The following is a 26,211-nucleotide window of genomic DNA, read 5'->3' as shown; positions in this document are numbered from 1 at the left end:
AAAGTAATGTATTGATAAAAAAAAGAAGAACAATACTAAACACAACTTTATTAAATTAATTGATAATTATAAGTAAAGTTTGTTGTTTGGTGTGTATGTGTGTTTTTTAATATATTAGTGTTGCCAGTTTAATTTTAATGCAATTATGAACAAAAAAAATAGTGTGTGTGAGGTGTGGGAATTTAAAAATGATTTTTATTTAAATTAAAAAAATAAAATTTCCCACACACAGTGATTTTTCATTAAATTCGGATTCATTTAATAACATACCATGTCGCCATTATACCCTCTCTTAGTATTAATTTCGAAACAAACAAAAACAAAAAAATATCTTTTTTTTTTGTTTAGAAACATAAAATTTTAGATAACGATTTGACAAAGAAGCAATAATGATGAACATTCAAACCATTCATGTCTAATTTAGGAAAATATATATTTATAACTGTATTTTTTAATGAAATTAAGTAATTGGAATTGATTGATCATCATTCCATATTTGATGACTCATTTATAAAAAAAAAAAACAAAACAAAACAAGATTTTATTAATATATCTAATTTATTATTAGTTTGATTTGTGTGTTTAAATCGCACAAATAACTTAAGTTTAGTTTGTTTTGTTAGTTTGTTTATTTGTTTTGTTAACAAAGATTATTTGGATAAAATAATGATCGATTTTTAAATTCAATGTAATCATCATCTTTTTCAATGATTTTCAATGATTCCGTTGATTGTTCATTTGGAATAGGTATTGAGTGAGGGTATAGTTGTGTTGTGAATAGCTTTCTTGTGGTGGTGTCTACGAAATGTTGTTGGAAAAAGTCGACTACCTCTGATTGTTGCAGTCTACCAAGTTCCTCTACCAGTTTCTTGTTGATTTCGAAATCGTTGTAGTTGTTGGCGTTCGACCATTGCGAGCTCGACAATCCATAGATGTTCTGTGGTTTCACCAGTAGCTTGTTCTGGCAGCTGCTCACCAGCGATGCGAATTTATCGCTGTCAAGCGCGCGTAGTGAATCTAGCTGTTTAACGATGTACTGTTTGACACGCTCCAGAATGTACTCACAGTGCTGCTTGTTCGATTGTACGACCATACGGAATTGAATGACATTGCTAGTCAACTCCAGTGTTATGTAGACGACGTAGCCAAGTTGTTGTTCACTTCGCAGTTGACTGAAGAACGATTGGTGTAGCGTTGGTTGCAGTAGCGTTGCAATGGCTACATTCTTCAAGTTGTTTTTGCTGTTGCTGTCATCACCGCTGTTAATCGTTCCACACTGAACAGAGGTAACCGATACAGAGTTTACTTGTTCAGGATCGGGTGATAGCATTCTACGCTTGTATTCAACACCACTCTCCAAACATACTTTCTTACTCTTTGGAATGTCACCTCTGAAACACTGATATCGCAATGGCAATACACTCTGGAATTCCTCAACAAACTTTATCGATTCACTCGCTGTTACATTACCACTAACAAGCATCTTAAAGTTAATCGATCTAAAATATTGTTTAATATATTGAATAAAACTATCTTTTGTTATTTCTATTTTGTAACAATTGTTTTGTTTGTTAGTTATTATCATATCTATTTAATAATAAGTTTATATATATAGTTACTTGTTAATTCATTAATCTTATCGGTTACACTAAATGAAGTTGTTGAATTGAATAGGTTTGATTCGCGTACACCGACTTGATATGCACTTTGGAAGTTTGAGTTTACAAAGCTTAGACGTGTCTTCTCTTTGACGGTGTCGAACGATTTCTGGTCAATGTCGAATTCGTTAATGAATTTGAACACTCGATGTACGGTATCAAAGAGCTTGTCGTTGTAACCGAAGAAGTGCATATGATTGCTGGTCAGTTGCAGTGTCACTTTCATGCTGGTGCCAGCCAGTCTCAGATAGTAGAGTATCTGCTCGTTGAGCACCTCTTTCAATGCGCGTTTGAATACGGCGAGATGCACCAACGTCAAGCAGCTACCGAACATCGGTGATTCCAAGTTGATGTAGATCGATGCTTTCGGTGTGTGATAGTGGTGGTCGGCAGCATGATACAATCTAACGCCGTTGGCATTGTAGATCATCTGTGGAACATCTACACTGCCATCGTCGACGCGCTGCTCCGACTTAATAGTGAAATCCTTTGGCATGAAACGATTCGGTTCGATCAAGTGGAGATCATCATTCTTTGGCAGCGATCTCCACTGCGCAATCTTGTCAGCACCAATCAATTCCTTTGTATAGTTGATACCATAGTATTTCTCAACGCTTTCAGTCTTTCCTTCGAAACTCTTTGACGACACCATCATAACCATCGATTCTGGTTTCAACTGTTTCATAATACCCGTAATATGATCCGGTTTATATTCCTCACAATAGAAACCATACTTTAACACATCTTCTGGATTATTTGGTACTTTCTATTGAATTATTAGATTAGTTAAATTAGTTTGTTAGATAGTTTAATCATTAAGTTATTGTTACATACAGATAGTGTATTAGAGATAGCAGTTGAATAACTCTTTGGATCGACTTTTGATAGATTATCCCATGATATTTTCTGTTTGATTTTAATCTCTTCGTGAATGTATGATGGTAGATCAGATGTGATTAAATCAAGGTATTGATAAACGAGTGATACAATTTCATCGATATTATTCATTCCAGACTCTGTTAGTTCCATCTTTATAGAAACAATCTCGATACTCTCATTATAGTTACTAACACTGCTTGACAATGAAAATACAAATCCCTTACGATGCAATACAGAGTAAAGAGATCCCTTACTTTCATGACCAATTATATGACTTATAATACCAATATTATTAGTTTTATAATCTATAAGCAAAGATAAGTTAATTACATATATATATTGTCGACAGTAGATAGTTGGTGACTTACTGTTATAATGTGAATAGGTTGAATCTGATAATGGCCAATATAAAGATAGTTTGTTTGTATTCTTGACTGGTACCATTGTTATTTTTATGGGTTGGTTGTTCAGTGAGAGTGTTGGGAAGGCCGGTCTTGAGATCGATAGATTTCTGATGGCTGAGAAATATTGTCTTGCCCATGACTCGAGTGTTTCGATTGGATCACGACCAACCATTGCCAAATACATGATATTCGATGAATAGTATTTATTATAGAATTCCAACATCTTTTCTCTCAATCCGTCTTCAACTTTCAGCGTATCAAGATTTCCAGTTGCAAATCTACCGAATGGATGTCCTTCATATTGTAAAAGATGCATAAAATAACTTCTTCTATCATCATTCTGTAGATTATTATTATGTTCTAAAGTAATTGTGTTATTAATTGTTAATTATATTTTATATTATTATCTATTGTTAATTATCCACATATCGTACCAGAATTTACAGCATTAATTTCTCTGGTTGTTCCACTCTCTGTGAATAGAGGACATACGAAAAAAGATGAAAATCTATCGATTGCTTGTTGAAAATTGGCTTGATTCACTGAGAAATAATAGGTTGTTAATGAATCTATTTAAAATGATAGATATAGGTAGATAGAAAAGAGTGATGGTGGTTAATAATTATGTATTTGTTATGCTAAATTATAGAGTAATAGTTTACTTGATGTTGAACCATTATAAGAACCTCCATTCGATAGTACATAGTTGATGAATTCACTCTCGACTGGGTATTTCTCTGTGCCCATGAATAGCATATGTTCTAGGAAGTGTGCCAAACCGAGATATTCATCAGGATTAGAGAGCGAACCTACTCCAACTGATAGGCATGCAGATGCTTGGTCGACATTTGGATCAGATACTAATACCACTGACAATTCATTATCGAGTTTCAAGTATTTATGTTGTCGACTATCGTTAGGTGATTGTAATATTATCATTGTTTTTTTTTGATGATATAATTAAAGTTAGTATATGTGATTAATCAAATTACCCCAACCCTGGGTGATGATCATCAAAAAAAAAAAAAAAAAGAATAACATTTTTTTTACAAATGTAACTTTCGCAACTAGTTGTATTCCTGTTTATCACTTTTTTATAGTTATTTTTATTATGACATGATTTATATTATACGAGATTGATAAGATGATTTGAAATTTATTATATCTAACAAACTGGTAACAAAAAAATAGCAATAGTTATATTATAACAAAAACACATTTAAAAGAAATTACACTTAAGCATATTCAATATCAAAACACACATCTATTATTATCTAGTTTGTCTATTTAATACATATAAATCATGTCATAATAAATAATATAAAAAACTCTGGTCTTATTAAATAGTTGGTAATTCTAGCGCAGATTACAATGGAGAAAGACAAGTCTTCAACCTTGTACAAGTAGACAAAGGTCAAAAACTAACGTTTACATTATGGAATTTTCAATTAACCAACGAATCTTTTATTTATGAAATGGTCAATGTTACAAGTATCCATTACTACAGGTTGTTCCAACAGGTTTTCCTGACTCTGATAGTAGGTTCCACTGACCTTGGACAATTCCCTGTTAGCGTTTATCAGGTGGAACTTGGATCATTCAATCAAAGTCTACTTGTAGATCCAAAGACATGCTCATTGGTTTCCAATACAATCACAAGCACCGATCCAAATAACCAACTCTATGCCCTTGAGATTCTTTTCAACAATGTAAACACTTTTGAAGAAACCATGTTTACACTGCCACCTGCTTGTACCTCCCTTCATCTTAAAACACTATCTCTCTCAAGTCTTCCAGATAAATACAAAATTCCATTAATTTAATTAGTAGAGATTTAATCATTGAAATAAATTGATAAAAAATATTCCTTTAATTTAATTTAACTTTTCCAATCGATAGTAAATCTTTATTTTTGAAAAAGTTTGCTGGCACAATAACCTCTGTCAGGATTGATTCCCATTTGTTGTCTGTGATTGAGTATAAATAGTTTCTGCCTTTTCCTTCTAGTAGGTAGATGTAGCTATCTTTATCATCTGCCTGATGGTAGACCAAATTATTGTTGTCGTAAAGGGTAATATGATCTAATTTTTTGATTTCAAGAGTTTCAATGTTGATTCGTTGAAATCCTAAATTCGAGAGAATAAATATGTAGCCTTTGCCATCTGTGCATGCTGCTGTATTGTTGTATTTCAAAGGAAGAGGTAATTCATTTATTTCTTTTGTGTTTATATCCAATTTAATAATCTTTTTCATATGTGGAACTAAACTATAGATACAGTTTTTGAAGTGGAACAGCAAATGATGCGGGAGAACAGGATACTTGCAAAAGTTTGAATATACTTCAAATTTTAGTTGATTGATGTTGAATCTGTAGATACTAGGACTAGACCAAGGGGCAATATATATATGATCTTGACCATCATAACAAACCGATCTAATACCAAAATCAATATCATTCATTTTGATTTCAGTCAATGTTTGGTCGACGATTGAGTATTTTGCATAATCGGTAGAGCCAAATCTATAGATATAGTTGCCAACAGTAACAACAGAGTAGAAATAAAACATTTTTTTGTCACTATCAATATTCTGTTGTTCGAAATGAATGTTGTTTCGATTTGTGATATTAATCATCGATAGTTTGCTGTCGGTGTCCGTTGAGAAAATATATGTTTGTTTGGGTGGGTGAGTTGTTGAATGAAGTTGACTTTTGACTACCATTTTGAAAGTCGATTGAAGTTGATTTTTAATCAGTTCAAGTTGCTTATCATCGACAACCAGCTGATATTGTTTTGATTGGATGTGTTGAATATCATTTAAATTCAATGTTTTATTGTGTTCAACAAAAAGATTCAATAAAGAATATTCATCTATCTTGGTTTTGTTGTTGTTCCGATCGTTGAAACAGAACAGTGTATCAATATTGCTTTGAATGAATTCATTGTGATTTGAACATTTTGCTATCGAAGTTATGATTGTTGACGTTTGGTATCTGTCGGTTGTATCTGGTGAGATAGAGGAAGATGATGGTGATTGATTTGACTGAGAATTCGAATGATCACTGTCAAAGATAGCTTTATAATGTTGACTGATCGTATTCAAAGATTTCATGACATTGGTTTGACTTTCGATGTGTCTCACCAATTGTTCATTGATGTTGATGATCGGTCTCTTTATTTTGTGCTCTTCAACAACAAGGAATTCATGTATCTCTTTGAATCTATTCGATATTTCATCTTCTGTTTGTTGATTTTGTTGATACTCATTGACCATTGATTTCAAAGAATCAAATGTGGATTCCATTGCTGACTGAATATCAAGTAATGATGATATCTTATTGTGAATACTATTATAATTATTATTATTATTATTATTGTTATCTATCTCCATGGTGGTAATCTTTTCCCTGATAATCTCACTTATATTATCGATATGATCGAATGAATGACCTGTGTGCTGTGGTGTGCATGTTGAGCACATTAATACATTGCAATCAAAGCAAATAAGTTTGTGTTTTCTGTTGTGAGTCGAACAATTATTCATATTAACTAAATTGACTAAAAATGCATAAACAAAAACATAAATATATTATTTGTAATGAAATTTATACAAAAAAATAAGAAGCAATAGAACTAAAGTTTAAAATTAAATTAATAAAATCTATTCTACTTTTTTTAACAATTGTTTTTGATAGTTACTTTTGTTAATTTTTTTTTTTTTTTTTTTTTTTTGATATCAAGTTTTAAATAACAAAAGTAGATATCCAAAAAAAAAAAAAAACAATTAGCCCATTTAAAAAATATTGTTTTCATAACCATGATTTTATTTATATGATTTACCAAATGATGATGGTTATGTTAGCTATCGCCGACATTTTCTTTTCATTTATAATATTAACAATTTATTTTTTAAACTTATATTTAAAATGTTTTCTAGAATGTTTTGTTGTAGTTATTAAAATATCACAATATTATATATCTGATTTCTTAAAATCATATCTATTTATTCTTGATACTGTAAGTTGATTGAAGTAAGAGTTAAATTGGAAGATGATTCTAAAGAATTCATAGATCTACTACAGAAGTTAGTCGACTGTTAAATTAATGGGAACGTTGGAGTTGTTTGTAAACACAGTGGTTGTATCTCATCTAGACAACAAATTCTTGGAACTCGAATCTTTAAAATCTTAATTATTATCAGTGTACGATTAACAAACGAAATAGCTGCGGCTGGCCTCTTACAAAAAATGTTGCACCAACTATGAACTAACTCTTTGGTTGATAAAAAAACATGACAGATTTCAATTTCTTCTAAAAATTGGTAGACTAATACAACCAGATAGACAGAAACAAGCTTTTTATCTTATTATTATTAATTGTCAAAGATGTATAAATTATTAAGATGGATCAAAAAAAAATAAAATAAAATAAAATAAATTAATAATAAATTCAAGGAAAATGGTAAATTTATAATATCTTATCTTATCTTTTTATCATTGATAAGATTATATATGACAGACAGACAGACGAAAACAAATAATAATAATTATTATCGAATCATTCACCACTCCCTCCTTTTTTCAAAATCATTTAATTAATTTTTGATATTTTCAAAACAAAAAATATATAATCAATTACAGAATATATGTATACATACAAGCATTTATATATATCATTTTTTTATTATCAATTATAAAAGAAGAAGAAGAAGGAGAACATTGGCTAGTTTAAATATTTAGTTTTGATTATTTGTTTGTTTGTTTGTTTGTTTGTTTGTGTATTCAAGAAAGAATAGAGTAATAGAGATGATATATGATACAGATCCTTTGGGTTCGGTTGAGTCAGATCCTGAAAAGGATAAACATAAAGATAAACATAAATATAAAGATAAAGATAAAGATAGGAATAGTAATAGTTATAATATAGATAAACAAGGCAATGATGTTGATGATGACGACGATTTGTTTGAGAGTAGTCAACCTAGTGCACTCAGTCAGCTGACTGCAACTGTAAACAACAAATCAACATCTCAGAAGAAGACGACAACGACGAACAGTAGTACATCCACTAAAGCAGCAGTAGATAGAGATATTGAAACAGATATTGAAATGAAGTTATCACATCTCAACAACAATAATAATAATGATTCTTTTACAAATGATAATAATAATAATAATAGTAATAGTAATATAGAACCAAAAGCAAATATAACAAAGAAACCAGATTATTTTAATGCTGGTGGATTCGTCAATAGTAGTAGCAATAAAACTTCATACTTCAGTTATGGTGGTGTTGGCAATGATACGGATAGAGATACAACCGTTGTACAGAAACCAAATAAGAACTATGCAGGTGGAGCGACTATCACTTCAAAATTTGGAAATACCGCTACTAGTATTAGTAATAATAATAGTAATAATAATAGTAGTAGTAAAAGTGGTAGTCTCTCTCAGTCAACTGTTAAATACTATGATGTATTGAAAACAATGACAAACAACAAGGAAAAAGGATATCCTTATAATGACAATAAAAATAATAATAATAATAATAGCAATGATAATAGTAATAGTAATGATAAACCAAAAGGTGTAATAAGTAAACAATCACCTAGACAACAACCAAAAGATATAGGCAAACAACAAGTACCTGAAACAATAGATTTAGATGATTTTAAAACACCAATGACCAAAACAACATCAACAACAACAACAACAACAAATCGAAATCAACAAATTAAATCAATAACTTCGACATCGACAACATCGGCAGCAACAGCTAAATCAAATAACAACAACAATAGAAGTAATAGCAATAGTAGTAATAGTAATAGTAATAGTAATAGTGATAAGATGGAAGTAAATTATATGAATATTGACGGAATAAATGCAAAACCAGTCAGTGTGGAATTACGTATGGCAACACAGACCGGTAAGTCGTTGCTAGCAAAAACGCCACAGTTTGTCTTTCATCACATGGATTTAGGAGGAACCATTGAGAAAAAAGTCGTCATGGAAGAAATCTGCAACATATACATTCAAACACAACAACAAGAGATACTTATTTGTGGAAATTGTATCACATATCCTAATAAAGATAATACAAACAGTAAGTAGAAGATGAATCATCATCATTCATGATATATAATAACAACAATAATAATAATAATAACATTGCTTGTTTTATAGGTTTAACAAAAAGGAATATCATAATCAAATTTAAAGACTATCCAAGAGATATCGGTCGGTTCCATACGCTTCTAACGAAATATAGGATTAACGATAAATTAAAGTCATCCAAGGACTTTGAGACTTTAAACAAGGGAAAGTCGTTGGAACAACATCACTATCATACTGGTGCCAATGGTTTGAAGAAACCGGTTGTTTCACCCAGTAGATTGAATTATCCTACAACGGGATCATCATCATCATCATCATCATCGTCAACATCATCATCATCAAGTACAAATATATCAGATTTCTTTCAGTCGTCTTCATCAGCTGCAACATCGTCATCATTGAAGAAACCATCGAATGCTTCAAGTAGCAGTAAACTAGCAAAGTATGCCGATGACTATGAGGATGATAATTCACCGCCACTTCCACCGGTCTCACCGATCAAAGAGAAACTACAGGTGCATGAAGATGACATTATGATACTGTATCCACCCTCGGATTCTCACGAAGAGACCAAACCAGTTGGACAAGTTAAAATCATTAGAAACGATCTAACCAGATTGAACGATGGAGAGTTCTTAAACGATAGTATAATTGAATTTTATGCCAAGTAAGTAGTTCTCTTAACAATCATTAACTAAATAACAAACAAACAATCAATCAATCATTAACCAACAAATTTAAACACTATAATAGATATATAAATGATAATTTCACAGACAAAGCTTATTCTTTTTTCTTTTTCAATTCATTTTTCTATAAGAAACTCTCATCGAAGAGCGATCCAAAGGATGCCTACAAGGAAGTCATTAAATGGACCAAAGAAGATATCTTTGAAAAGGATTTTATATTTATACCAATCAATCAATAGTAATGTATCAATCAAACCTTTATTTTTTATGTTTAAACGTGTTTATTGATTATTAACTTTTTATAATCAAGTGCACATTGGAGTTTAATGATAGTTTGCTATCCCGGTCAATTGGATGATTCAAGCGTTACAAAGAGACCATGTATGCTCTATTTAGATTCACTTAATAAGAAACCAAGAGAGATAGATAATAGGTATGGTATTGTAATGATAATAATAGTAATAATAATAATCAAAAAATTTAATTTTATTGTTGTTGTTGTTGTTGTTATTATGTTAGTTCTAATATCATATTTAAAAGGATACGTAAATATCTAACAGAGGAGTGGAATGAGAAGCGTTGTGGTAAGGACAACACCAAGTACCAACCGAGAACGTTTACCGCCGAGAATTTCAAGGCATTCTGTCCACATGTACCTATACAAAACAACTTTAGTGATTGCGGTGTATTCCTATTGCACTACATGGAGTTGTTTTGTAAAACACCGGAAACAAACTTTTTTAATCCTGTATGTAAGATGTTATTAATATATTATGTTTATAAATGATGATATTATTATTATTAGTTTATTGTTTATTAATAATTATAATTATTATTATTATTGTTGTTGTTATAGCTGGAAAAACCTAATTGGTTTAGAATTGCAGATATACATAAGAAGAGAAGACAGATAAGATCACTTATATTCAAACTTAGATGTCAACAATACAAAGGTTCTTTAACAGAGGATGAAGAGAAACAACGTAATGTTATTATGATCAGACGATTCGAAACTACTTCCACTCCGCTAGATTCCAGTAGTTTGGAGATTGTTTCTGGTATTCACTTTGACAACAAAGACGATGACGACGACCACAGATTTGTTAAAGAACCAAAACCAATTCCACCCAAATCAAAACAAAAAGAGAAAGAGGAGAAAGATGACAGTGATAAAGAGAAAGAGAAAGAGAAGGAAGATGATAGTGAAAAGGAGAAGAAAAGGAGAAGGAAAAGAAAAAGAAAGATAAAGATGGTGATGATAATATGGAGGAAAAGAAACAAGATTCAGACGAGGAAAAAGATGAAGAAGAAGAAGAAGTTAAGGATAATAAGAAGACAACAGAGATTAAAGACAAGAAGAAGTCGAGTGATAAAGAGGAAGAGGAAGATTCAAAGGATTCAAGTATCAACAACAACAACAATCAGGAAGGTGACTCTGAATCCGAAACATCATTCAATATCATTACACCAAAGACAAACAAGATCGTTTCAGTTAACAAGAGGATGAGAGAAGAAGAGGATGAAGCAGAAGAGGAAAAAGAGAAAGAGGAATCATCTGACGAAGAGATTGAGACTTCTCAACCTTCACCTCCACTCACTGCCAAGCTATCAAGAGTAATGACAAAGATGGCACCTGCAAAAGCACCATCCAAACTCCCTGCTTCCAACAAAATCAACAAAGAAGACAAAGACAAAGAGATGAAGGAGAGAGAAAGTAGTGAAAGTAGTGATAAAAGTAGCAGCGAAAGTGAGAGTGAAGAAGAAGAGGAAGAGGAAAAAGAGAAGAAAAAGAAGCAAACAAAGAAGAAGACAACGAAAACAACAACAACAAAAAAGAAGAAACCAGCAACAAAAACAACAAAGAAGAAATCAGCAGCTGCAACCAAATCAACAAAGAAACAAACTACTAAAGGCAAGAAGAAAGAAGAGACTGAGAGCGATGATAGTGAAAGTGGTAAGAGTGAAAGCGAAAGCGATACTGCCAATAAGAGCGTGAGTGAGAGTAACAGTGAAAGTGACAAAGAAGAAGAAGAAGAGAAATCTTTGAAAAAACAAAAGAAATCAATAGCAACCATTGATAAACCAACATCATCTAAAGTAACGACAGCATCATCAACAACAACAACAACTAAATTAAGTAATAACAATAATAACAATAGGAATACGAAATCGACACCATCAGCAACATCGACATCAACATCAGCTGTTGCAACAACAACAACAACAACCAAAACCAATGAGAAAACAACAGGAAAGAGAAAAGTGGAGAAGACCGAGGAGGATGATGCATATGATGTAGATTCCTCTCCACCCACTCCAGCTCTTCATCAAATCATTCACACTGTAAAAAAGAAAAACAAAACTTCACCACCAACAACATCAGCATCAACAACAACCAAACTGGTAGGAGGTGTCAATTTAGATGATTTATCAGATGTTTCTTTTTCATAATGAAATATAATAATAAACATTATGTATGAGATATATAACATTACATTATACACACAATTATACTCATATACGTATAACTTTAACTCTAACTCTAACTGCTGCTCACTAATAATAAAAATGAATTTGTTTGATTGGTTTACTTTGTTGTTTTTTTGTTAAAAAAAAAACGGTACGATCTGGAACAAAACTTACAAACCAATATATTTTCACGTGCCTCTTCATTTATCATTCATCCACTCTATCTAAAATGAACACTCAGTGTCTGTTTGATTAGATTTATGTGTGTGAAAAATGTGAGATAAAACGTGTGTGTTTTGGATAACATTTTATCAATTGTATATTTTTTTATTTGATTCTTCTGAATAAATAAAAATGATTGATAAAATTCAGATCTGTATAGATTAAAAATCAAAGTATTTTATAAATATCAGTGTAGTTATAATTCTAATCTTTGTATTTAGATTATATTTCTTGATTTAATTTCATGGATTATTATCTTTTTATCTACTAGATAATTAATCTATATTATAGTAAATATTCTTATTAATTTCAGAGTAAACTTAGATTTCAAACAAATCCATTTTACAAATGGGTAATGATACCATTTTTAAATGTTTTATCAAGGTGTATCCATAAATAATGATTTCAAAAAGAATCTATTCCATATCAAAAAAAAAACAAACAAATACAAGTTTAATAAATAAATTTTATTCTAAACATCTAAACTAAATTTCTAAAAATGTTAATCAGTAAGTTATTTTAACAAAAAAAAAACTATATAATATATAAATACTAATATAAATTACTATTATATATGATTTTTTAAAATATTAAATCATTTTTAAAAATATAAATAGACGCTATCTCATCATTGTTCAGTGCCTCCTCATCAAAGATGACAAATTCAGTCTCAAGTGGAAAGGGTTCATTTGGATCACAATCAGCCAACCAAATAACAATATTATCTGCCAACGAAGCATCTTTTAAAATTACCAATAGTAACAATTTCGCCACAATGGATTTTATCACATATGGTAGTGATTCTACCAGTGAATCATAATAAATAAATTTCAATTTAAGTAATAGTCATAAATTATAATCTTTTTAATCTTTTTTTTTAATTTAATTTCATTTTTTACTATTTTTTATACTTCTATCTATCTGGTAAAAGATGTGGTGGTTGGTTTTGTGTTTCTCAGTATCTATTTGATTGGTAAGATTCAGATCTGTATAGATTAAAATCAATATGTTTTATAAAATACCAGTATCGTTATAATTCGAATCCATATTTTTTATATTTCCTCTAATTAATTTCTTGGAATACTATCTTTTTATCTACTAGATAAATCTATGTTATAGTAAATATTCTCTTAAATTTCTGAGTAAATATGAATTTTAAACAAACCATTTTAATAATGGATAATGATATCATATTTAAGAACTTTATATCCAAATTAGAAAATAAACTATAAAAAATCATTTGGAAATTAATCTATTCCATATCAAATACAAAAAAAAAAATATATTTTTTATTCTAAAATAATATCTAAACTTCTAAAAATGTTAATCAGTATGTAGTTAAAATAAATAAAAATAAATACTAACAAAACTTAAAATTGTTTTTAAAATAAATAGACGCTATCTCATCATTGTTCAGTGCCTCCTCATCAAAGATGACAAGTTCAGTTTCAGGTGGAAAGGGTTCATTTGGATCACAATCAGCCAACCAAATAACACTATTATCTGCTTCTGTAGGTGCTTTGGCTACCGCATTTTCTACAATTCAATTGATGTCACCGCCAATGTTTCAATATAAAAATAGTTCCAATATTAATTAGTGTTTAAAAATATTATTTGTATCATTACTTAGTTGTTTAACTGAACAAAAAAAATAAAAGTGAAACATCCTTTAATTTTAATTTTTTTTTTTAAAAAATATATCTTTGGTCTAAGAAACAAATAAATTTCTTTTCTTTTTTTTATTAATATTTTTGAATATGCCAATCTTTACAAACCATCTAACTCATTAACAAAATTATAAAAGCTTCAAAAAAAACTATATTAATCTAGACATCTTTTCAAAAACCTTCGTGTATTCCTATTTGGAAGTCAATAAAATCAAAAAACAAAACAATCTCTATTAATAATCAATCAAAAAACCAACTTTGTCTTAATCTTTTTTCTTTTTTATTTCACTTCATTGTTTCTTTAATAACTGCTCTATCTAGAAGTGGTTAGTTGTGGGGTGTTCTCAGTGAATATATAATAAGATTTATGTGAAAATATGAAATAAAACATCTGTGTGTTTGGGAAATTATTATTATTTTATTTTATTTTTCGGATTTAGTATATTTGGGAAAAATATAAATTTATTTGTATGTTTATTAAGTAAAGGGGGTAGAAATATTTATCTTCAATCAATAAAAATATTCTACAACATATAGATAAAATGGTTCCATTTTACTATTGTTATTTCAAATTGATATCATATTGAACATTTTATCAATTCTATATGTTTTTATATTTGATTCTATATAATAAATGAAAATGATTGATAAGATTGAGATCTATATAGATTAAAATCAATGTATTTTATAAATATCAGTGTAGATATAATTCGAATATTTGTATTTAGAATATTTTCTTGATTTAATTTCATGGATTATTATATTTTTATCTACTAGATAAATTAAATCTGTGTTATAGTAAATATTCTCTTTAATTTCAGAGTAAACTTAGATTTCAAACTAAAGCCATTTTACAAATGGGTAATGATACCATTTTTAAATGTTTTATCAAGGTATATCCATACAAAAATAAACTATAAATAATGATTTCAAAAAGAATCTATTCCATATCAAAAAAAAAACAAACAAATACAAGTTTAATAAATAAATTTTATTCTAAACATCTAAACTAAATTTCTAAAAATGTTAATCAGTAAGTTATTTTAACAAAAAAAAAACTATATAATATATAAATACTAATATAAATTACTATTATATATGATTTTTTAAAATATTAAATCATTTTTAAAAATATAAATAGACGCTATCTCATCATTGTTCAGTGCCTCCTCATCAAAGATGACAAATTCAGTCTCAAGTGGAAAGGGTTCATTTGGATCACAATCAGCCAACCAAATATCGCTTGCAATTACCTCTGCTACCAATGCCAATATCTCTACAAGTGAAGGCATCCAAGTTACACACAACACCAACATTGGATTCTAAGAAAAGAGTTTAAATCGACTTTGCAAAATTAAAACTGTAGCAACCACAAACAAAAATAAAAGTATAACATCTTTGATTTTTGTCTTTTTTGATTTAAATCAAAACTATTTTCTTTTTTTTTTTTTTTTTTTTTGCAATTTTGAACAAAGTTTGTTTTTTTTTGCCAGATATATCTTTGGTAAAGAAACAAATAAATTACGACTTTTGCAAAAAACCATTCAATTTTACTTTTTTTACAAAGCAAAGAAATTTGTGCTGAAATGTGATTTTTTTTTTGATTTTTTGAGCAAATCTTTTATAAATATTGATAGTCTTAAAAAAATTTTTTATTCTTAAGAGTTGCTGAATTACAGCCCAACAATCAAAAGTAAGTAAGAACAAAAAAGAAAAAAAACAAAAAAAAAAACAAAACACAAAAAAAGCAAGCACTATCATAAATAAATATCATATCACCTTGTTATAATATTCATAAAACCATATATCTATCTAAGAGATCTCTGCTTTTCTATCTGTTATATATATATATTTCATTGAGAATGAGTCCGCAAATTAGCAACAATACAACAATAACAAACCAGAAACAGAAACTCAAACATTCAATTTACTATACAATACACCCACACCTTTTTCATTCATTCATTCTCAACTTATCAAAAAAATAAAAAATAAAAAAAAAATTATAATAACAATCAAACACCATTTATCGCTGCTGTTTCTTTTTTTTTTTCAAAAACCTGTGTACACCTATTTGGATTTGGTAGTGAATAAATCTATCTATCAACACAATCACAATCAAACAATCAATCAATCAATAAATCTCAATTTTTATAATAGATATATTAATAATAGTCATCAATCAAAAAACCAACAGTTTTAATCTTTTTCTTATTACATTTCATTGTTTTATTACTTTATTTATAATATATCTATCTATTTATAAATCTCAAAAAAAAAAAAAAAAAGAAAAGAAAAAGAAAAGAAACATAACTATCTTTATTTATTTATTCTACTCTTCGAATTCATGAATCACAATAACAGTAGTAATAATATATTTAATGAATCATCACTAAATTATTCACCTTCTAGTTCACAATTCAATACCTCAGCGATATTAGAAGCGCTATCGAATAGCACAAACGACAACACTATTGGTGCAGGTGGAGGTTCTGGTAGTACTAAAAGATACAGCATCGACAATAATAATAGTAATAACAACAACAACAACAACAGTAATAACAACAGTAACAACAGTAATAATAATAGTGTAAATTCACCAACATTTGTTGGTATAAAACCAAAAGGAACATCATCATCTTCTTCTTGTTCTTCGAATCATTCTTCACTTAATTTAACTCAACAACAACAGCAAACTCAACAAACTCAAAATTCTCAAAACTCTCAAGCAACACAACAACAGAATAGTAGTAATAATAGCAATAATACAGGAGGTGGTAGTGTATTGAGTATAATTACCAATAGTATTGTTAGTGGAATTTCAGGTGTAACCGGTGGATCCAGAGGAGGTTCGAAAAATCAAAAGTATCAACCTCAATCGCTCGATATCAGCATGGACACCAGTATAAACTCGCGTGACGATGATATTGAACCACTGCTAGACAGTCACAACAGTCACAATGCATCCACACTGTTCGCACCACACAGCACAGAGATGGACGACGATTACGATCCAAGCTCACCACTGAATCCAAAGGATTTCAAGAGAATATTTCACCAGAATCTTGCACGACATTCACCTAAACGATGTATGTTAGTTATGTTTTTATTATTAATAATAATAATAAGAGAGCTTATTTATTCACTCAATCCATCCAAACCATCTTATCTATAGTTGTTCATCATTTCCCACTTTGGTTAGAAGAGAAATTTAGAAGTTTCGACGATCCAATCATTGCACTCTGCCAAAAAAATACAAGCAAACCCTTTTATTATTTTAGTTTATTCATTACCTGTATGTAATAAATATCACATCATTGGATGGATATCTTAAGATAGAAATAGAGTAGTAATGGATGAATGTTTAACTAACCAACAATAAATAACTATTATGACTATTATATAGCAATTGTAGCAATAGAAATAGCAATAGCATTACCATTTGTACTTTTCATTCTTGGACAAGATGCTCTTGCCACAGAATTTACATATTTAGCTTTATTATTAGCTTTACTCTCACAAGTTCCAAAACGATTCCTTTGGAGATTCAGACCATATATGGTTCAAAGAGCCAAAACAGTATGTTGTTAACCATAAAATAATTATAATTATAAAAATGACAATCGACCATTTATATATTAATATTATTTATAACTATTAGTGCAAAAAAGATCAAACATCATCATTTCCATCTAGAGCAGTGACATGTTCAGTGGTGTATAGCTATGCGATTGTATGGGCGGTGTTATACTATCATCCAGGTCCTCTGTTTCAATGGTGGATGCCATTTTTATTTTTAACGATGATTCTTTTGTCTTCGTTTGCGCGTATCAACCTCGGTGTTCACTATCCATCGGATTGCGTTGGTGGTGTCATCCAAGGCACGTTGGTTTGTCTTATTGGAACCGGTCTGAGAAGTCTCGATATTCTTGGTTGCAAATCGTGTTGGGACGGCGGTTGCTATGCCACAAGCTCAACTTGTTCCATCTCGTTTGGAACACTCGACCGATTGAACTTTATCATGCTTTCCATTCTTTTATTACTATGTATATTCGTCCCAGTCATAACCGTAATGAAACCAGTCGATTTTTGGTCAAAATGTGATCGTGTCTATGGGTATGTCAATATTAACATTAGTTAACATATCAATTTGTTTGTTTTAATATTAATATATTATAATTATTATTTAGTATGTTATTCCCATCAATGGTTTTCCAATTATTATTTTTGTGTCCAAGATCCTATTCATTGGCAGGTAGTTTACCAGTTCCACCGAGACCACATTGGTATTCATTTGTATTTGGTATTTCATTATCATTACTGGCAACTGTATGATATATTATTTAAATATAAATATAAATAGATTAAAAAACAAAATAACTAATAATTAGCTTCGATCAAAACTCATTAGGTATTTGCATCAAAAGCTAAACTAAAACATCCTTTAATTACATTTTGGGTAATATTTTTAGTTTTAAGTATATCATTATTTGCCTGGAGAGTTTCGATGATGGGTTAAATATATAGTATAACGATTTAAATAACAACAACAACATAACAGTAACAGTAACAACACAACAACAACAACAACAACACAACAATAGTACGATTTTTTTATTCCAGAAACAACAAAACTATACATTAACATAGAACTCTGGAACCAACTTTTTGTATTACATTCGAAGTTTTTTTTTTCCACCAAAAAAAAAAACGAACCATCTCATTTATCAAATAATGGAATCCCTTAATTATTATTTAAACAACCTTGTTGTAATACCTTTCATTTTGAAATATATATATCCACTTAAATATCAAACTTATCGATTAAAGTTTTTCCAACACAAAAACCTCCCTCCCTTAATAAATTAATCAATCCATTATCTTCCTCCATCTATTTAATTTAAAATTAAACTGTTTTTATTAGAATTTGATGAACAACAAACAGTGGTTGTGTCTAAAATAAAATTAACCCAATCAAATTTATAATACTTGTTTTGTTTACTCTATAGTCATTATGATTCAAACAAATTTTGTTATCTTTATTTGTATTATTTGATTGATGAAAGGGATTCGATTACAACAGTTTCCAAAGAGTTGAGAAGAGAATTTTTTCAAGATTGAGAGTTACAACTCCAAATTGTATTCTTTGGTCGGAATCTTGTGTTTTATCAAAACATCACAAATAAAAGTAAGCTATTTTATAAAAACACCAATAAATTATGTTCACAATAAGATAACTTAGATCTAATTATAACCCCTAAAAAAATCTAAAAACTTGAACTTTTTCAAATAAAAAAACTATAGATGTTCTTTGGGTTTCTGTTTTTATTTCATTGGTTTATACACTATAGCTAGATATTTATAAATTTATTAGGAAATTGTAAATAAAACATGTTTTGTTCGTGTTGTTTTGATTAATATATATATAGCGTGAAGTTTAAACTATTTTAGTTTGTTTATATTATTTATAGAAAGAATGTATTTTTACAAAAATCTTAAATTATTTGTTTGTTTATCGTTATTATTATTATTTGTTTTAGCAGAGTTTGGTGGTGTTGAGGCTGCAGTAACACCTACTGTTGTTCCAGGCGAAGACTGGTCTATACCTAGCTATGTAACACCTGCACCAAACAGTGGTTTCTTTTCGGAGCAGGCAACACCTTCGTTGCAGGTCAATGTACCGGTCTTTGATATCTCATGGCGAATGGTCGAACCTCAGCAAGGTGTCTTCAAATACGACATATCCGGTGTCGTCAAAGGAATGTCATTCGACACATTCACCCAACAAAACACAACATTAAAGGATAAACCATTTTGGTTTAGACTTTGGAATTCTGGTGAAACCGTAAGTATTAAATAGTACTACTTGAGTAATAATATTATTTTAAATAGTATATAATCAATTCCAATTCATCTTCAGGTACTAACTTTTCTTTTTCTTTTCAATTCTAAATATAAAGTGGGCACCTGATTGGATTAAATCCTATTGTAATGTAGGAGTAATCGGTAAAGACTATGATAATGATTATCATTTGCCAATCTGGAATTCATGTGTTTGGAGTGAAATTAAAAAAGTTTATCGTCAGGTATAATATCTAAATAAGTTATTCTCTTTTTTTCAAGTATAGAATACTAATTTGTTTATTTTAAAAAGTTATTTTTGGTAAATGGAATGAGATCAGATCCAAGATTAAAGTTTGTAAGTATAAATTAATATTTTAATATCACTAGTAAAGAAATAACTAACTTATAATAATTAATAAACAAAAGGTTTATATTCCAGGTGCTTTCAATTGGTGTGAATTTGATTTCGATATTATTGGAAACTATTCTAAAGTTACTGGGTATCAATATAAAGTACGTAATTAAATACTATTAGTTGGTTTATTAGAGTGTTTCTAATTGAATTATTTAGGATTTCAATATATGGTTTCAATCGGCAATGCAAGATTTAGTTAATATCTTCAATGGTGAGAATAATGATCCCTCCGATGACTATGCTTATAAATTGGTTTACACTGGTGAAGATTTCCCATTCGATGTCGATTTCTGGCCAAATGATCGTAATTTCTTGGCAAGAGATGCAGTCTCCAAGGGAATGGGAATTCGTACAGGTATCACTGAACTTTCAAATTTCCATCTCTCAGAGATTCCCGCCTATGGCTATACTATTGATGCCAACGGTTATTTAGTAGAGAATTCTAGTTGGCCACTAATAAACAATCCAAATCGAGTTGTTGCCACTGAGAATGAGTGTTATAACGCGTGTGGCTACACCGTCAGCAGTGCGAACCTTTTTTATTCGATCAAGATGTCCAACTTAAAAGCGATCCAGATGGGAGTTAATTGGCTTTATGTTGTCGCAAAAGATAGCTATCTCAAACAGTTTTGGCCACATTGGAATTGGGTTTTAAACTCCATTGGTAGAAGTCAATCTACTGCTTTCGAGGCTTGGGCAGCACTCAGAAATGCACAAGATACCTTTTGGGTAGACAGCGATTATCCACTCGATTGGATTGGAAAACCATACGTAAAGAACTACGAGCGTTATTTAACACAGCGTGATGTGGCTGGTGGTGCCATTACAGTGCCAGGATCGACTACCTACTCCAAAATTCTCGATCCATCCAATGGAATTGCCAACGAAGGTAGAAAGACACAGCTTTCCAATGGTAACAATAGTATGGTGTTTTATATCGATAATAAATTCATTGATCCTAGCTCATCCACTCCAATACCTGTTGAGATCAAAGTGACATACCTAGATAACAAGCCAACCACTTGGGTATTGTCATACATCGACAATACCAATACTCTGGCAACAACCAATGCAGTGACACAACTAGGAACATCAAACAACTTGACAACAGCAACATTTGTTATCAATAATGCACTATTCAAAGACAATGTTGCACCGGGTAACAGTGACTTCAAAATAGTTGTAACAGGTCAAAACGATGTTGAGATTTGGTTTGTCAGAGTAATTAAGACTCTGCAACAACCTTCAGTAACCACTTCAACAACTTCAACAACCTCTGCAACAACAACTACAACTGCCCCGACAACCACAACAGCAACAACTACAACTACCCCGACAACCACAACAGGAACAACTACTACCACAGGAACCTCTACTACAGGAGTAAATGATGCGTCATCCAACAAACATAATTTAATCTTCATGTTTATCATGATATTTATTATTTTTGTAATTTATTAAGAATAAAAGTTGTTATTTTTATAATGGGATACCAATATAAACAATTGATATACTTCAATAACAACAAGTGTTTTCTCTTCAAAGATGTCTTTTTCAAGAAGATCTACAAATTTTTCCTTTATTTTAGAGGATTTAGAAACAACCTGAATAAGAACCTTCAAAGTTGTAAATTTTAAATGGAAAGAATTTTGAAAATAAATTGGGTATAAAAATTGATCATCATCAATATAGGTCTATTTTGTATGTTTTTAAATAGTATAATAGAAAACATTTGTAGAATTCAGAATAAAAAGAATAAAGTTATGAAGATTTTGTTAAAAATATAAACAAATAAATAATAAAAAAATTAAAAAATAAAGAAAACATGGAAATCATTCGCTTCAAATGACATTAAACGAAAATAAAAAGTTAAAACTATCTTCTTATAACTTTATTTGTTTAAAAAGAAATAACTGTGCTTTTAACTTTTTGTTTGAAGCTAAAAAAACATATAAAAAAATGTTTCTGACTTAAATTGACCACCTCTGTTTGCAATTGTTGTGTTTTTTTTTTTTTTTTTTTAATTAATCAGTTTTTTTTTTTTTATTTTAATTAATATATATATATATAGATATCTATTTATTTTTGATCATTTTGATTTTATTTATATTGTTTTTGATTAGGAAATTAACTTTTGTTTAACAAAGAGTGAAGAATAGAAGAGAAGAGATCTCTTCAGCAAGGCAATAGCATATAAAAACGATGTTTGAATATCTAAAGAAAATGGGACAGGGTCTGTCTGCATTTCAGCAATTCCCATATCAGATAGGCACTCCGATAACGTCGTATCAGGGCAAGTCGATTTGGACTCTCTCGAACGGCACCAAGAAAGATGATGGTTCGGCAGTGTCGATCTTCACATTCGACGTAAAGAAGAACCCAACCAAACTAGAGGTAGCAAAGAACGGATTCAAACGAGCGAAAACCATTCGACACCCGAACTTCCTCACCTATCTCGACGGTCTAGAAACCGATACAAACATTTACATCGTAACGGAACCGGTAACACCTCTCGATGAATCAATAGAAGACATCAGAAAGTATGAGAATGCAATATCATGGGGTGTTTATCAAATAACTGTATGTATTGATTAATATTAACTAACAATCAATCAATATATAAACATATATATATATATGTATAACATTGTCTAACCATCATCTTTACTATTTAAAGAAAGCATTATCATTTATTAATAATGATGTTAATCTTACACATGGAAATGTAAATACAACGACAGTGTTTGTGACAAAGAGTGGCGATTGGAAATTGGGTGGATTAGAGTTGATTTGTGATGTTCGTGATATGAATCCGTTCTTGAAACAACATGGTGATCAGGTTCCAGTGAAATACAAACCACCTGAAGTAACCAAAGGTCAATGGTCACAAGTCAATACAGCTCCATCCTACGCAATCGATTCATGGATGTTAGGTAATGAATATATATATATAGTCTTTGTTTATTGTAATTATCTACTACAATGCAATTTCTAACAATTATTGTTTAGGTTGTTTAATTTATGAATGTTATAATGGACCAATGAGTAAATCAGAGGATGTAAGAGATCTCTCACAGATACCAAAACCAGTACATCAATCCTATCAGAAATGTTTTGCCAACAAGATTGAGAATCGTTTGAATCCAACGAAATTCCTTGAGTGTCCATACTTTCAGAATATATTCGTAGAGACATGTGTATTCCTTGAGAATATTACATTAAAAGATAACTTTGAAAAGGAAACATTCTTTAAGTATGTTATATAACTATTCTCTTTTTAAAAAAAAGATAGATTGTTTGTTTGTTTGCCTGTTACTAACAAAACAAAACAAACTAAAGAAAATTAGATCAACATATCGATAAACTACCAATGAATATATGTAAATTCAAGATATTACCACATTTGATTACGGCATTCGATTTCGGACCGGTCAACCCAAAGATATTGGGAACGCTCTTGAAGATCAGTGCGAATCTATCGACCGATGAGTATGTCACTCGTGTGGTACCGAGTGTCGTAAAGTGGTTCCAATCGGACGATCGTGTGCTCCGTGTGAACCTTCTGGAGAACTTGGAACATTACATTCAGCATCTCTCGGCACCGGTCATCAACGACCAGATCTTCCCGAACGTTGTCAACGGATTCAACGATAAGCCGGCGCTCAAAGAGATCACCATTAAATCGATGTTGCTATTCGCACCGAAACTCTCTGAGAAAACGATGATCCAGCTGCTGAAATACTTTGCGGCGCTGCAAAACGATCCGGAGCCAGGCATCAGAACGAACACCACCATTTGTTTGGGTCGCATTGCCGAGTACATTGCCGACTCCACCCGAAAGAGAGTGTTGATCCCGGCGTTCTCCACCGCAATGAAGGATCCGTTCGTACCCTCTCAGAATGCCGGTCTCAATGCATTCATGTTCACCCAACAGTATTTCAACGCCGAGGAGATAGCGACACGAATCATACCAGAGATCTCGAAATCACTGATCAAACCCGACAAATCCATTAGAACAACTGCACACCAGGCAATCAATCTATTCCTAAAGAAAGTTGAAACAATGATGGCGAATGTTGTAAGTATTATTTTACACACAAACAACATTTATATATATATAACAATCTGATTTGATTAACCAAACTTCAACTTTTATAGCCCGATGAGAGTTCTCAAGGTAATGGTGGACAACAGGCAAATCAGCAAGCAGCATCACAAGAAGGAATGTTGGGATGGGCAATGGGAATTACAAAGAAATATATTGCAACGGACTCACCTGTTTCTGGTTCGATACAAAGCAATCAACAACAGCAACAACAACATCAATCACAATTTAAACAACAACAAAATAATTCATACTCATCATCATCAAACACTTCTTCGAATGTTAATCAATCTTCTTCTTCCTCTATTTCCTCTTCTTCAAATGTCAACAAACCATATCAAAATAAGAGTAGTAGTAGTGGTGGATATAGTAGCAGTAATAACAGCAGTCATAGTAGTAACACTATGAAATCACAACAGAAACCAACACAGAGATCAGATGGTTGGGATGATAATGACGATTTAGATTTCGGTAGTAACAATAACAATAATGATGATGAAAATGATTACGACGAAGATGAACATGAAGATGTTAAATATAAATCACCAACTACTACTTCCTATTCTAGTAAACCAACGACACCATCATACTCTCACTCCTCCTCGACTTCCACCTCATCAAATGTAAAACCAACAACTACTTCATCTAACACATCACATTCATCATCCTCATCATCATCATCATCAAACGAACAACAAAAGAGTAAAGGAATGCAACTATCATCGAAACAACAAACCAAAGTAGCAACCAACAAACTCTCGAAATTCTCATTTGACGAAGATGAAGATAATTCAAATTCCAATTCGAATTGGGGTGATCATGTGACATCTCCACCAACAACATCTACATCATCGTCAACAAATAACAAATCATCGTCAGTTTCAACATCGTCAGGCTGGGGTGATGGTTGGGATGATACAGACCCAGTTGTTACACCAACAACTCCAACAACTCCAACAAAATCATCATCATCATCATCCAACACATCAATTAAATCACTAAAGAAAACAACTACGGCAACATCGAAAACAACAACAACCTCTAAAAGTAACGCTGGCTTTGAAGAGTGGAATGAATGGTAAATCAAAAATCACAATCAAAATATATAATTATTTTCTAAAAATATAGATACACTTGAAGAAATATTAAACTTTCCTATTATAATAAATTTGTAAAGAAATATGATATGAATAAGTCAAAATTTTTAGCATTCGCTCGGTAACGAACTTTAAAATTCTTTACTAAAAATTCAAAATATTTAAATTTATTTTTTATTCAATTTATTTTGAATTTTTTCAGCAAAAAAAACGAAGAACACAACGAATAAAAACCGGTCGACCAACACACTATTTTCATTCAACAAATTTTGGAAACATTAACTCTTTATAAATATTTTTGATATGTAGCGTTCTCGTCTCGTGCCTTGGAAACCAGCTTTGGTGATTAAACTCTTTTAATGTAAGTGTTATAACTATATTTATTATTATTATTATTGTTTTATATTATTATCTGATGAAATACACGCCCCAGTCGTAATAATTGGTTGACGAAACAAACGGTGCCTTAGCCGGTACTATCTGACCTTTTTAATATAAAACAATATAATATTTATATATTTATATTTTTTGCAAATGAAAGTAATCAAAACTAACTTTATTACTTAAGTGTAAGTTTTTTTTTTTTCTATCTCAAATAGGGACGAGAAACGAATCAATCTAAAAGAGTATCTGAGTATAATAAACAA

General features: G+C 30.5%; 9 protein-coding genes across 9 annotated transcripts; 7 read left to right on the top strand and 2 right to left on the bottom strand.

The window, feature by feature from the left end:
• Positions 1-640: 640 nt before the first annotated feature.
• On the bottom strand, positions 641-3,880 carry PPL_10984 (Insulin-degrading enzyme; the record flags this gene model as incomplete). The annotated part of the gene is made up of 9 exons (XM_020581744.1): positions 641-829; positions 1,307-1,391; positions 1,478-1,499; positions 1,620-1,705; positions 2,060-2,424; positions 2,493-2,842; positions 2,906-3,301; positions 3,376-3,510; positions 3,604-3,880. The coding sequence occupies 9 exons, from the start codon at positions 3,878-3,880 to the stop codon at positions 641-643; spliced, it is 1,905 nt and encodes a 634-aa protein (XP_020427614.1).
• Positions 3,881-4,416: 536 nt separating this feature from the next.
• Positions 4,417-4,764, top strand: PPL_10983 (uncharacterized protein; the record flags this gene model as incomplete). Its single annotated transcript, XM_020581743.1, has 1 exon — positions 4,417-4,764. The coding sequence occupies one exon, from the start codon at positions 4,417-4,419 to the stop codon at positions 4,762-4,764; it is 348 nt and encodes a 115-aa protein (XP_020427613.1).
• Positions 4,765-4,815: 51 nt separating this feature from the next.
• PPL_10982 (uncharacterized protein) lies at positions 4,816-7,603 on the bottom strand (the record flags this gene model as incomplete). The annotated part of the gene is made up of 4 exons (XM_020581742.1): positions 4,816-4,845; positions 5,282-6,359; positions 6,957-7,033; positions 7,598-7,603. 4 exons carry the CDS (start codon positions 7,601-7,603, stop codon positions 4,816-4,818), a joined length of 1,191 nt encoding a protein of 396 aa, XP_020427612.1.
• A 142-nt stretch (positions 7,604-7,745) lies between these two features.
• On the top strand, positions 7,746-12,196 carry PPL_10981 (uncharacterized protein; the record flags this gene model as incomplete). Its single annotated transcript, XM_020581741.1, has 7 exons — positions 7,746-8,868; positions 9,126-9,723; positions 9,810-9,983; positions 10,056-10,178; positions 10,286-10,329; positions 10,711-10,947; positions 10,995-12,196. 7 exons carry the CDS (start codon positions 7,746-7,748, stop codon positions 12,194-12,196), a joined length of 3,501 nt encoding a protein of 1,166 aa, XP_020427611.1.
• A 739-nt stretch (positions 12,197-12,935) lies between these two features.
• Positions 12,936-13,256, top strand: PPL_10980 (uncharacterized protein; the record flags this gene model as incomplete). Its single annotated transcript, XM_020581740.1, has 2 exons — positions 12,936-12,945; positions 13,054-13,256. 2 exons carry the CDS (start codon positions 12,936-12,938, stop codon positions 13,254-13,256), a joined length of 213 nt encoding a protein of 70 aa, XP_020427610.1.
• A 500-nt stretch (positions 13,257-13,756) lies between these two features.
• Positions 13,757-14,312, top strand: PPL_10979 (uncharacterized protein; the record flags this gene model as incomplete). Its single annotated transcript, XM_020581739.1, has 3 exons — positions 13,757-13,766; positions 13,832-14,000; positions 14,267-14,312. 3 exons carry the CDS (start codon positions 13,757-13,759, stop codon positions 14,310-14,312), a joined length of 225 nt encoding a protein of 74 aa, XP_020427609.1.
• Positions 14,313-15,126: 814 nt separating this feature from the next.
• PPL_10978 (phosphatase PAP2 family protein) lies at positions 15,127-21,959 on the top strand (the record flags this gene model as incomplete). The annotated part of the gene is made up of 15 exons (XM_020581738.1): positions 15,127-15,136; positions 15,245-15,385; positions 15,769-15,796; positions 16,393-17,192; positions 17,279-17,398; positions 17,510-17,682; positions 17,765-18,219; positions 18,294-18,432; positions 18,515-18,581; positions 19,644-19,948; positions 20,064-20,189; positions 20,258-20,302; positions 20,374-20,460; positions 20,519-21,745; positions 21,951-21,959. The coding sequence occupies 15 exons, from the start codon at positions 15,127-15,129 to the stop codon at positions 21,957-21,959; spliced, it is 3,732 nt and encodes a 1,243-aa protein (XP_020427608.1).
• Positions 21,960-22,585: 626 nt separating this feature from the next.
• On the top strand, positions 22,586-23,654 carry scy1 (N-terminal kinase-like protein; the record flags this gene model as incomplete). Its single annotated transcript, XM_020581737.1, has 4 exons — positions 22,586-22,942; positions 23,040-23,295; positions 23,372-23,615; positions 23,651-23,654. The coding sequence occupies 4 exons, from the start codon at positions 22,586-22,588 to the stop codon at positions 23,652-23,654; spliced, it is 861 nt and encodes a 286-aa protein (XP_020427607.1).
• A 579-nt stretch (positions 23,655-24,233) lies between these two features.
• On the top strand, positions 24,234-25,549 carry PPL_10976 (N-terminal kinase-like protein; the record flags this gene model as incomplete). The annotated part of the gene is made up of 2 exons (XM_020581736.1): positions 24,234-24,440; positions 24,521-25,549. 2 exons carry the CDS (start codon positions 24,234-24,236, stop codon positions 25,547-25,549), a joined length of 1,236 nt encoding a protein of 411 aa, XP_020427606.1.
• Between the last annotated feature and the right edge of the window lie 662 nt (positions 25,550-26,211).

This window comes from Heterostelium album, assembly GCF_000004825.1.
Source record: "Heterostelium album PN500 unplaced genomic scaffold PPL_contig20, whole genome shotgun sequence".
NCBI classification, from domain to species: domain Eukaryota; phylum Evosea; class Eumycetozoa; order Acytosteliales; family Acytosteliaceae; genus Heterostelium; species Heterostelium album.
The sequence above is the reverse complement of the archived record's forward strand: the minus strand, read 5'-3'. Positions and strand labels throughout refer to the sequence as shown.